Source organism: Struthio camelus, chromosome 8, assembly GCF_040807025.1.
Source record: "Struthio camelus isolate bStrCam1 chromosome 8, bStrCam1.hap1, whole genome shotgun sequence".
Lineage (NCBI taxonomy): Eukaryota > Metazoa > Chordata > Aves > Struthioniformes > Struthionidae > Struthio > Struthio camelus.
Genome location: NC_090949.1, coordinates 13,712,299 through 13,724,610, shown reverse-complemented (window position 1 = coordinate 13,724,610; position 12,312 = coordinate 13,712,299). Strand labels below are relative to the sequence as shown.

General features: G+C 38.4%; 1 protein-coding gene across 6 annotated transcripts in view; it reads left to right on the top strand.

Moving 5' to 3' along the window:
* Window positions 1-11,590, top strand: part of NTNG1 (netrin G1) — a 166,400-nt gene extending 154,810 nt beyond the window's left edge. For all 6 annotated transcript variants that reach the window (XM_068952239.1, XM_009669842.2, XM_068952237.1 and 3 more), the window contains one exon: window positions 11,063-11,590. In XM_068952239.1, coding sequence (XP_068808340.1) covers window positions 11,063-11,289 — 227 coding nt within the window. In that variant the 3' untranslated portion in view covers window positions 11,290-11,590. The remainder of the gene's footprint in view (window positions 1-11,062) is intronic.
* The last annotated feature ends 722 nt before the right edge of the window (window positions 11,591-12,312 follow it).

Sequence of the window (12,312 nt, the reverse complement as noted above, 5' to 3'; positions counted from 1 at the left end):
TGAACACTACATTTGAAAAGACAAACAAATAATCTGGGCTTTTGGAATGTTGTTAAGAGGCAGTATAGTTAGAGAAACACAGACAGAGCTCTTCTGCAGGTCCGTGTTCTGGCATGAGTGTCTTTTGAACATTTGCGCTGAATGACATGATATTGAATGAGGGAAAAAAAGTTTTCAACTAAACCATTGGCTAACTTGAACACGTTGTTTACGTCTGCAAAGCCTATTGCAAACAGAAAGTAGTGTGCTAGAATAGAATGGTGTTAGATTGCAAGCATCTGTTATCCATGCTTTCCCATCTAGCGGCTGCTCTGGCATGAAGATAAATGCACAACAATACCAAGAGCAAGTCTATGTGTAGCAACAAATATTTGTGATGAAAACTATCCTGAAGCAGCTAATAGCTTTAATTATTTGATGCATTAATTTATTCGTTCTTATTTTTGCAGAATGCTGTATGCCAGTTGTTTGAGGCATCTAGTTGATATGCTGGTGAAAAGAGTAGGAAAGTAAAGCACTACACTCCTTAAGCCCCCACTTGCATGATAGCATGTCAGCATCAGGATATATCAGAAGGGGATTATTACAATTAGCCTGTTGAGTCTCAATTTTACTGTAATAATTAAAAATAGAAAAATAACAGATGATATTTTAAGAAGGCCAAGATAAAGCGCAAGGGATAAAAATAATTTATGAATCTTTGCCATGTACTTGATATATGAATATGAAGCTGTTAAGGCTCTGACCAGTCAGATTAGGAGGAGTTACATACACAAAAGTAGTATTTCTAATTAGCAGAATATTTAAACATCTTATTCAATTGCCTGTGCCACTTTTAAGTGGACAAAATTGCATATTCCTTTTTTAACATCATAGATTATAACCCCTTTTCTGAGAGTCTCCAAAATCCCTTGGAAACAACAATCAAACCTATTAACACATTTATCTAATAAACAGTGCAAACCTGTAAACAGCACTGGGATTCACAGGACCTGTGCTCTTTCCCTTCTTTTGTAGCATAGGCAAGAATTTGACTTTCCTTGGCATCAAATACTCCCTTATTGGGTGGCAATAGTTATCTTACTCGCCCTGAAGAGCTCTGTGAGACCTACGGGGCAGTGGCTTCACCCCCCTTCTCGGGCTCGCTGAACAACAGCGCCATGAAGCTTTTCGCCTGCTTGCAACAGCGAGTCAGCGTAGGTTCAGAAAAAGATCCGATTCCCAGCATCATTGCTTTAACAAAAATATGTAGCCCTCACATTTTGTATGTTCTGAAGGAACTAAATGTATGTTTTATCTCAACCTTTACATTGTAACTAACAACCACGTAAGCACCGAATGCTCATCTCCTGAAAGCTTCTGGGCCATTTACTTTACATCGTCGGTGTTTTGGTCTTCTATTGCAGAGTATTATCCTGATACCTTAAACCTCTCTGTTCTGAAAAATATAGCCAAGACAGACACTTACTGATCACATAAATGTCTCTATCCTTACACCTATTGTCACTGAAGCACAGCTGATTATAAGTCACACTTACATAACACAGAAATGTTTCTGTATTTATCAATTATTTTAGAGATCCCTTTCTCTTTTGTTGTTTACATGCCCTTTCCATTTTAATATCTATGCTATTTATGATAGTGTGATTGAAGATCTATTGACACCCCATTACATACACTATTTTATGTAATTTAGAAGTTGATCATAACATAGATTTCCAACAGATTTTGTTATTAATTTCTTAAAACACTCCATTCAATTGGCTTTAAGCCAAGGCAGTAAGAACCAAGAAAAGTTAGTTAGCAATATTCAAATGATTTTAGATCACAAATAACTTAAGAATAGCAGTTTTAAAATTTAATTTGGCATGAATATAACATCTTCTCTTTCATGTAAAAAAAATACAAATCCAAGTAATTCTGCTTTAAAAAAAAAAAGGCCATTGAAATGCAAAATCATTACTTTTCGAACAGCTTTCCTACACAGTTTTCACTAACGTGATCTGAGTGATACTAAGCTGTTTACTCAAAATGTAGTTCCTTCTTAACACCAAAAAGTAGACATATATTCTTAAGCCAGAACAACTGTACCCTTTTTGATAAGAAAGGTTTCAGATAATTCATTAGTTTCATAAATATTCTTTATCAAAGACATCATGAGCACTTTTGCTCAGCTTACCAGAGAATACACACTAATGCACCAACATGTTGTATTTTTGGTAAGCAGAAAATTAGAAGAGAATAAAAAACAAAACAAAAAAACTTCTTAAATAGCATACAATTTCAATTTAATCATAAATATCTCACTCGGAAGTTTTCTTTGAAATCATTCTAAGTTTTGTCTAAGAAACTTAAGGATCCAGGGCTACGCAAATGTTTTGAGGAATACAAATACATCCAAAATTTTGTCTTCAGATTAGTTCCATTATGCAGTAAATAGAATTAATAATAAAAGTCATAGATTTTCCCTCTCTCCATTCTTCCCTAAAAATTTTAGGAAAAAAAAATTTTTAAAAACTCTAATCCCCTAAAATAGTAGAAAGTATTTTCAGTTGTACCTTTTGTTTTATTTCTTTAGTGATGGACTATTGGAACTGATATGTATTAGAATATAAGCAATCTGATACAGATTTGAAAATTTTTCAGAAGTACATACACAAAATAAGAGCTAACTTTACAGTGCATTGTCTATTTTTACCAAAAGCTTGCACTTCAAAAGACAGTGCAGAGTAGCAAGCATGCCACAATTTCACAGGTTAGTATGCACTAATTTTTGAACAAGACTGAAAATGATACTGTTGAAGTGCAGATAAATGAAGAGCAAAACCTTTTTGCATAAGGAGAAAGATCTTTTCATTTTCTTTTTTAGGTATTCATTTCTTGTGGCTGGCACTTATATCTCCATTTTGCATTCCAGCTGCTGGAACAGTTCACGCGTGCTCAGGGAGCCGAGCCGTTATGCCTCTTTTGAAAGCCTCCATGGCACAAAAGAGCCTCACTTTTTCTTGGCTACACAGTTAGCCTTCTGCCCGATTCCAGCTTGTGCCAAACTCTGGTTTTGCTGCTAAATAAAGTAATAAGTGTGTGGGGCCACCTCATGGCTTTTGAAGGTCATTGGTGCAGTGTTCCTTGGGAGGGATGAGGGGAGGAGAAGCTTTTATCTTCACAAATAAATAGAAATTGAGTACTTCTTGTGTTCAAAATATTATTGCAAGTCAAACATCCTAACGTTTAAGGATTGTTGTGCATGCAGGAATGTTCAGCCTCTTATATAATTCATAACTCCTTATTTGAAAGCATGCCCATTTGTACGTTTCTGCTTTGGCTTGCTCTTTGGAGTTTTTTTGTGCTTTTTTGTGCTCTGTGAAGGTCATACTTGTTCCAGCTCTGTTTAATAGATCTTGGGAACTCTTAAGAAAATACTATTTGTATACACAAAGCTGAAAATGCTGCTATTCAGCCAAAGCTGTTCTGCTCACGCTCCAGAAAGGACTAAACTGCCTAAATGCAGGTGCCCAGTACATGGGGCCCCAACAGCCACCAGGGAGACCCAAGGGTGTCCCCTGCCTGGTCTCCTGCCACTGCCCAACCCTGAGACCCCGTGGGCTCGCCTGCTGCCCCCACGCACATGCCCCTCCAGCATCTCAGGGGGCCTTTTGATGACTGTTGCAGCTTCTGTATCTGAGGGGGTTTTGTGCTTAGCAGCTTTTATTGATAGCAGTTATATGCACTAAGCCTTGACCTTGCCCTTGGCACTAGACAAAAAATCTGTAGTTTCAATTGCTTCTCCTCTCAGCCAAGGAAGGAGAAGACAGATCATTTAAGAATGTTCATTTATCTCCAAGAAGATAGAAATAATGGCACCACAGCTTACAACTTTGTAAGTGGAATATGAATGATAGAGGCATGTGGTCCCTTTTGAGCACTAAAGCAATGATGTAGTTTACCGGTCTCCTGAGATTACTCTAAAATATGCTGAGGGTCATACTAGTACAGTGGTGCTCCTCCATAATCAAAGCAATAAAAAAGCATGAATGTTCCCCCCTTGGAAATCAGTCCTTTCTGGAGAAGTGTAATATCTGAACTGTATAAGTTAGACAACTGAAAGATTAATTAACCATTTACTAAAACTGAGGAAGATTGGATGGTTTTATCTGAACAGTAATTTTTAGACTACTAAATCTAGATTTGTTTTCTTTTCAACCATTTTAACAAGCAACCTTGCATTATCTCTGACAAAGCTATTACAGCTTCTCTACCATGCAAGAGCATAGATTCCATAATTCAGATATTCCCCTGTCTTTCTGACAGATTCAATGGATTTCTTCTCATTATCTTTTATTAATTAAATTCAAGCATTTTAGATTAAGAATAGAGATGGAAAATGAGACAGCACAGACACTGCTCATGGAAAAGAATAACTTCCCAGTGCTGCTCCCCCTATACCATGGTTAAAATAAAATTTGTTCTCTAGAGAATTTTGCTCTTTCAGGAGTGAAATAATCATCTAACTTTACCCATGTGGATGCCAGGATAAATTGGTACCTATTTAAAGGAGAAAGGAATCACCACCCGTTCGGTGGCTGAGCGCAGGAGACTGCTCTGGAGAGGAGCTGCGTCTGCTCTCAGGAACTCTGCAGACTTCTCCTACAATTTGATTAGAAGTGACATAACTTTGAAGTGAGAACTGTGCAGCAGTTCTCATAGTTAAGACCAGTTCACATAGTTAAGACCAGAAATTACATGTAGTGAAACAGTCCAAAAACTACCAGAAACCTTCAGCAAACACAGTTCCTCCATTACCCACCTATTCATTTACTCCCTGGTAACTTATAAAACTGGTTTTATAATACATTCAGCGTCAGTTCAGTTGTACCTCGAACAGGCATTTCTAAGAGAAGGCAAGATGGAGAAGTCTGCCTCCAGGAGCTACTCTCACTTGCTCCATGCTTCTTGCCTTAGTGTTAGTTACAGTATAACTCACCGGAACATTGTTGCAACTTTGCACCAGAGGTCTTCATATTGAAGTTTGTCGTCTTATGACTATAATTTTGACACAGTAAGATTAGTTCTTTGGGCATGTGCTTGCGGACCCTGATTCGTTCCGTCTTGACTTGTGCCTCACTAGATAAGCACAAACCCGCTTCTTTTTAAATGCTATCCAAGTATCTACTTTGTCTTGATCTGACAGTATCATAAGATAATTTTACTGGTATTATATCATACTACAGCAAATGGTGAATTAGCATCACTTGAAAAAAATAAATTATTAGGAATGCTTCTTGCTGAACAAGAGCAATAGCCGTTTTTCATATCAGATAACTCTGTAGTTTAAAACCACTCAAGGAGTCTGATGAAGAATTTGATGGGTGTATTCATGATAGCAGAAAATTTATAAACCCTTTGGCAGTAACTGGTAACCATAAATAAATAAATTCCAATAATAATCAAATAAGAGACCTAAGTTAATTTAAAGACAGGTAGGGGGAGAAATCTCCTAACCTCCAAGCTAGTTATTAGCCATTGGTTATTGACATGAGTAAGATATTTAACTTACACAATTCTGAAGTTTTGTCACATGCTGTGAAACACTAGTTATGATAGCAATAGCTGTAACACTTCAGAGAAAGCCCGACTACTTGCAAGTTTTCTCCATGCCCTTATGTCCTTATTCCAAAATTTTACTCTAGATGGGTGAAATCTCACTGAAGTCAGTGGAGCTCTCCATAGAGGAGATCTTTAGCACATGCTACAGGAGCATAAATGGGTTCTTTTTTACTATATATAAAGAATATTTAGCATAGTTTCCAAACAGTGGAAATAATTTGTTGCTACTAACTCTGGCAATTTGAAAATATTTTGGTTGTGATCACTTACATTTTAAAATAAGTGGAAACGATTTTAAACCTTTGCATTTGAATTTTGCGTAGGTGTTTTGACCCAACTCCATTAATGTCTAGTTGACAACTTGTGGGAAAAATATTATTCATACCTTCACGACTGCTAAGGTTTTCTTGTGTGTGTGTTTGCTATATGCATGCGCAGAGCTTATAGGCATACACAGAACCTTCCTCATTTGCTGTGTTTTCTTTTAAATGTTAAAAACAATCACAGAATATAAGTGATCAGATTTTTAGAGAAAAACACCAATTTACAGAATCTTTATAGCAGTCGTAGGAAATGATACTCTATTTGATGATAAACCTCTTATGCTCAGCCTCAATTTACTGAAATTATTTATTTGGTGAGATGAAACCTCCTAATTTTTTCATGGTATTGCAATGTGCAGTTCACAGCTCTCTATATATAGACAACCACTGCATATATTGAAGGTAGCTATGAACATCATTACTGAAAATCTGTGTTTCACTATGTTTGTTTTTTACCCATTTATTTTGCTGAGACAGAATATTCAGTTAGCATGCATACTGAAAACTTCTTCCTAAGTGATTTCAAGCTACATTCTTCACTAGATACAAAGTACCAAGAAAATAGATGCATTAGAGAAAACTCAGCAGAGAAGCATTTTGTCAGCCCCTAAATGTGCATGCTGTCAAAGTTATTAACAATGGGTGACATGCTAGGTCAAAAAGTTCTTGTGATTTCAGTAGTGCCAAGATTTCACACAAACTACTGAGGAACTGTGGAAGATTCACTACAGCAGAAGCAGGGTCAAAACTCGTATCAGTCCTTTAGAATAGACCAAAGTACCTTGCAATATATTCAGGGCTGGCAATCCACCAGCCTGCTCAGGGACTATAGAGGCTCAATTTGGTGGATCTGGGAGACAAAAAGGACAAAAATCAAGAGGTGTTCTTAAAAGGAGAGAGGAGAATAGAAAAGGCTGTATAGCAAATGATATCACACTGAAGAAAAATAGCAATAGGAGAGATCATACAAAACATTTCTTGAAATGAAAGACTTAACATTCAAGAAAGAAAGAAAGAATGAACCTCTAAAAAAACTTTTCTTTCTGTGACCTTACCTTATGCTTAATGGTCTTTATGCTGTTAATGCAAATAATGAAAATTTCAAAACCAGCCTAGATTTAGATGCAGAAAGGTAGCACCACCTACGCAGATCAAAAAAGACACCTCTTGATCACCTGAATTTCCTTTTTAAACCTGTCTGATTTTTAAATCAGTCTGACTTTTCACATATTCATGTGGCTGACCTGCCTGGATAAGATGCTACTTTTGCTAACCTGGACAAAAACGAAGGTAGCCCCCAAAAGGTACAAAATATATTTTCTCCCCTTTTGGAAAGCCTTCAGGCAGGATAGGATGCTGAGAGAAATTGGGTTTAAGTCCAATGGTGTATTTTTTCTCTTTGAGTAATGGACAGACCAAAGGCCCTCTGCTCTGTGCTGCCCAGACACACAGCCAGGACACGACCTGACAGCACGACACAAACCAGCAGCCTGCAGCGACACGCCAGGCCCAAGGGAACGAGGCTTGAGTTGGTGTCACTGCGCCTATGTTGGTGCTTCAGAATTACGTTCAGTCCTGAAATAATTTGTTTTCCTTTTTTTTAAAGAAAGTGCAAAGGTATTAAAGTTGAGTTTTGGACAGACTCAGAAATTTCCATGCATTATTCAGATGTGAACATTTAAGAGGAAAGTCATGTCAAACATCTACGCTATCCTCAATACTTTTCATTAAGTAGCCAATATGAATTCTGTGAAACACTAGAATATCACTTACCACTTGAACTGCTTGAGCTGGCTGAAACACTGGATTCCCCCCTTGTTTTCTTTTTATTCCATTTGCAAATTTAATGACAATAGAATTACAAAATACATGGTTTCTCATGAATATTTTGTGACTTGTGGCAAGGCATCTTTCAGTATTTATAGAGGTCTTATCCTGGAGAAAAAAAAAAAGACTTCAATATTTTATTAATGATTACTTTAGGAAGATGTTTAAGTTTTAATTCAAAAAATTAATCATCTCTTACCAATTGCAGTGGTTTGTTGGTTTGGATTTTTTTTCCTCCCAAAGATGGCAAAGCTTCAAATATCTTTCCATTTTTGTATGTGGCTTTTTTCTGTCTCTTTGTGTACTGTTTTAAGGATGCCATAATCGGAAGACTGTCACTTAGATCATAAATTGATGAATTATGAAAATAACATTAAACATTTTCCTTTAGTTTACTTTTATTAAATATTTGACTTCCCACAGTAGAACAGAAAATCTGGAGACTGTGCTCAGAAATACTCTCCAAAAAAGCCTCCAAAGCTCTCCAGAGCAAATCTTAAATTTTCAACTTGATGTCCTAACCTTCTGATTCATGAAGATCTGCCAGGAAACTTGCAGCTAGTTCAGCCACACCAGGCTTAGCGGGCATGCGTGACCACTTCAGAATGTATTTGCATTGCTTCTCAGCATTTCGTTCTTTGATCAGGACTTGCTAGCTGATGCCTTTGAGATTATGAACATTTAGCTTTTTTTAAAAAACCATTTAAATGAATTTCCAGAGCACAATTTTGGACATCAAATGCTGAAGATGCATAACCAAGGCATAGATATTTTCTGATTCATAATTGGTTATCGGAGTGGTGCTGCCAATAACGCGAAGAGCAGGAGTATGGCAAAGCTAGCATCTCCAGTTATTTCCCTTTACTTTAGCCCAGCTGACTTTCATTCCTAGCTATGCTCCCAGTTTTTTCATATAAAGAAAAGAAGATAGTTCACTCCGACCACCTACAAAGGCAATGGTAGAAAAGCTGAAAAATCAGCATCTTTAATGTTCTACCCAGAATTTTGTAGACAACAGTGATTACAGAGGCATTTAATAGGCTGCATCCATGTGTCAGGCAGAGTTAATGGCCGGTACATAGCAGAACGCTACTTCAGTCACCCATATCCAGAAGCCTGTAACTACAAGATTAGCATCTGGGGTGATGACCTTTTAAAATATCACTGTAGTGTTGTCAAATAAGTTTAAAAATAGGAAAGCTATTGGAAAATAAATTTGTTTTACTGAATACTTGGAAAAATTTGGATAGTATCTCATTCATATTCAAGGCCAAACATGAAGTGAAATATCTCTTCTGCTGTAAAAAAGTGTGATTTAATTAACTATTGATTTCCACTCAATTATTCAAGAGAATTATTCAGTGGTCAATATTGATGGAACAGATATTTCACAGTTTTCATTGCCTGAATTGTAGGAAGCATCCCCGGCAATGAGTAGTCTAGAACATGCAAACTCAGTAGCTGTACCATCAGATAAAGTATTTTGATTTTGCATATTGATATGGCTAAGTATGTACAGTATGAAGGTAAGGTCAGCTTTAAGGGTACCTAGCCTCAGCTATAAGAGATATAACTCAAATATTAATGTTTTTTGTTTAAGTTCAGTTTTTGGACCTATTATCCTGTGTTTTCCTGGGTTGTTCATCTCTCATATTTAGCTGGTGGTGGTTTACTGTTCCTCGTGCATAGTATGAACGCTATTTTTGCAATGCATATAAAGAACATTGGAATTCAGACATAGGGTAGTCATCATCAATAATATAAACGTGTCTGTTGTACCTCAATATTCAAGTTTTGACATTACTGTTCAGAAGCTGGACACTTCAGTGTTAAATATCTAGTTCTTAATAAAACCTTTTAATTAGTGGGGTGAAAACAAGAGATACTTATTTAGCTGCACTCTGTTGATTACTTCTATGCAGTTTCTTATACCCTGCCTCAGTATTTGCCCCATTTGAATGCACAACATTAGGAAGCAGTTGTCAGGGAGTCCTTCTAGAGTGAGAAGATTATTTTTCTTCATGCAAGCCAGGACAGATAAGATTGCCAATACAAAAAATGTCACAGATTTATGTAGAACTGCATCACTTAAGAATTTGAATTTTAGTTCTCATAATATTCAGGTTACTTTTAAAAATAAACAAACAAACATTTATAAAACTGTATGTAGAATTTGTTGTAGAATTAAAGAACAATTAGCAACATTTTTCCATATTATCAATTACTTTTAGCATTTCCAAGTATGTCTCCAAACCCAGTCATCTTTCTCCTAATTCCCTGAGGGAAAACTACGGTTACGTTCTTGCAGAAGGTGCAAGATCATTAGATCTTTGCTGACGTTACCGCTCCCGTGGAAAGCAGAACTGTAACCTAGCGCATATTCTCCTGTGCAATGTCGTCAGGACTAAGCCGGATTGACGCACTTCCATAGCACGATACTCCTGTCTGTACATATTTACCCAAGGAAATATGCCAATTAATACTAAGTAATGAAAAGAAAAGCCATAAAATTTTCAAATACAAAAATATAACATGAGCTCTACAATTTCTACCTGTGATATTTTCTCCCAACTCTTTTGTCAAATGGGACTTCAGAAGTTACTACCTCAAGGTGCAGGGTCTAGCTAAGATAGTTGTAAGATGCCAACTATCCTTGAACCAAAGCAGCAAACCTAATTAAAAAGAAATATTTGATGTGCAACAGAAATAGCATTATCTTTTATTTCCGTATGAACATGCCATATAACGCCCATCAAATAGCGTACTGATTTTTCTGTCTGTGTTTGCCTTCTCTTTTTGCCTATTTTTTTTCAGCTCATTAATACACGCAGCTCTGTCAGTATGAAGCGCTGGCTTCTCTTACAGATCTTTTTACTTCAGCAAAGCCATGTTGCATTTTTCACCACCATTCGTGTTTTCTAAAAGCTCTGTGCTCTAGATACCTTGCCCCTTTCGAGTAATAACGCTCACCTTGAGTTCCAGTTCAGTAATAACTACCAAAATACAGACGGGGCACGCAGCAGGTATTAAGTAACTCTGCATTCAGTGGTCGGAAACGATCACATTCTCCAAGACTACGGTAAAAAGAAAAAAAGAAAAACAGCAGATAAAATTAAAAAAATGCAAGCTTTAAGCTTTTAAAAATTAGGAGGCATCCCCTGTTTACAAGTCTCTCGGAGGGGAGGGAGGTATGAGATGAGCCACTAGGGGCTGAGGCCTGTTTTTAGCGCGGGAGTTTCTGCCAGAGAGGAGATGAAGTTACATGTGCTCTGCTTTTCTCCCCCTCCCTCCCCGCTGTCTTGCAGCGAGCGTGTGCGACAACGAGCTGCTGCACTGCCAGAACGGAGGGACGTGCGTCAACAACGTGCGCTGCCTCTGCCCGCCCGCCTACACCGGCATCTTGTGCGAGAAGCTCAAGTGCGAGCGGGATCCGGGCGGCTGCAGCCGCAACGCGGGCCCGGGGGCAGCGCGGCGGGGTCCGCTGCCCGCGCTCGCGGCCCTCCTCGGAGCGGCGGGACTCCTCGTGCTCTAGGCGCCGGACGCTGCACGGCATCGCGCGCAGGCTGCTTCCGCTGCGGGATGAAACCCGGGCGTTTGCTGCTAGAATTAGAGGAACAAAACAAAACAACAAAACAAAACAAAACAAAAAACCACAAAAGAGAGGAAAAACCACCGCGCACCAACTCGGAAGGCCTAAGAGAACTAAGCCATATCGGCGGGCTGGGGACAGTCAGGACTGCGCCCCGCCGGCTCCCTCCGCCGCGCCCCAGCGCCGGCCGCAGGGCTCGCCCGGGGCCCAAGCGGCTGCGAGAGCCCGCGACGCGGAAACGAGGCGCCGGCCCGGGCGCCCTTTGCTGTCGGTGCACCGTGGGTCCAAGGAAATCCGCTCGAGCTGCCACGTTGGCCTGCTTCGGCCCCGACTCCTCCCAAGCCGTGCTTTAGTGAACGTTGCTCTGTCACCCTTGTTGGTTGAACGATTTCTTTGTCTGATGTTAGTGATGCACATGTGTAACAGCCCCCCAGTCAAACTCAAGCCCGTCATACCCTTGTATACCTGAGCAGCACGGCATCAGCCAGATGCCGCGTTCACCTGCTGTACAAGAGTGGCTATAGGACAAAAAGTGTATTTATCCTTTTGTATTCAAATGAAGTTATTTTTCTTGAAATAATGTACAATGTAGATTTTTTGTATTATTGCCTATTTGTGTTACCAGACAATTTGTTAATGTATTCAATTCTAATCAGATAAGAGGAAAAATATTACTTTTTATTTAGTCCTTTTCTTTTTCCTTTCATTTAATTGTGCAGAGATTTCTCTGTATGGGCAACGTGCTGGCATCAAAGAATATCAGTTTACATATATAACGAGTGTAATAAGATTCCACCAAAGGACATTCTAAATGTTTTCTTGTTGCTTTAACACTGAAATATTTCAAAGAATAAAAATTCCTGCATAAACAATTCCAGGAATATGTACTGCTATTTCTTAAGACTTTTTAGAAAACCAAAATATTTTGATCGTTCGCCATCACTTGGTAATGTGGAAGTAAAACAG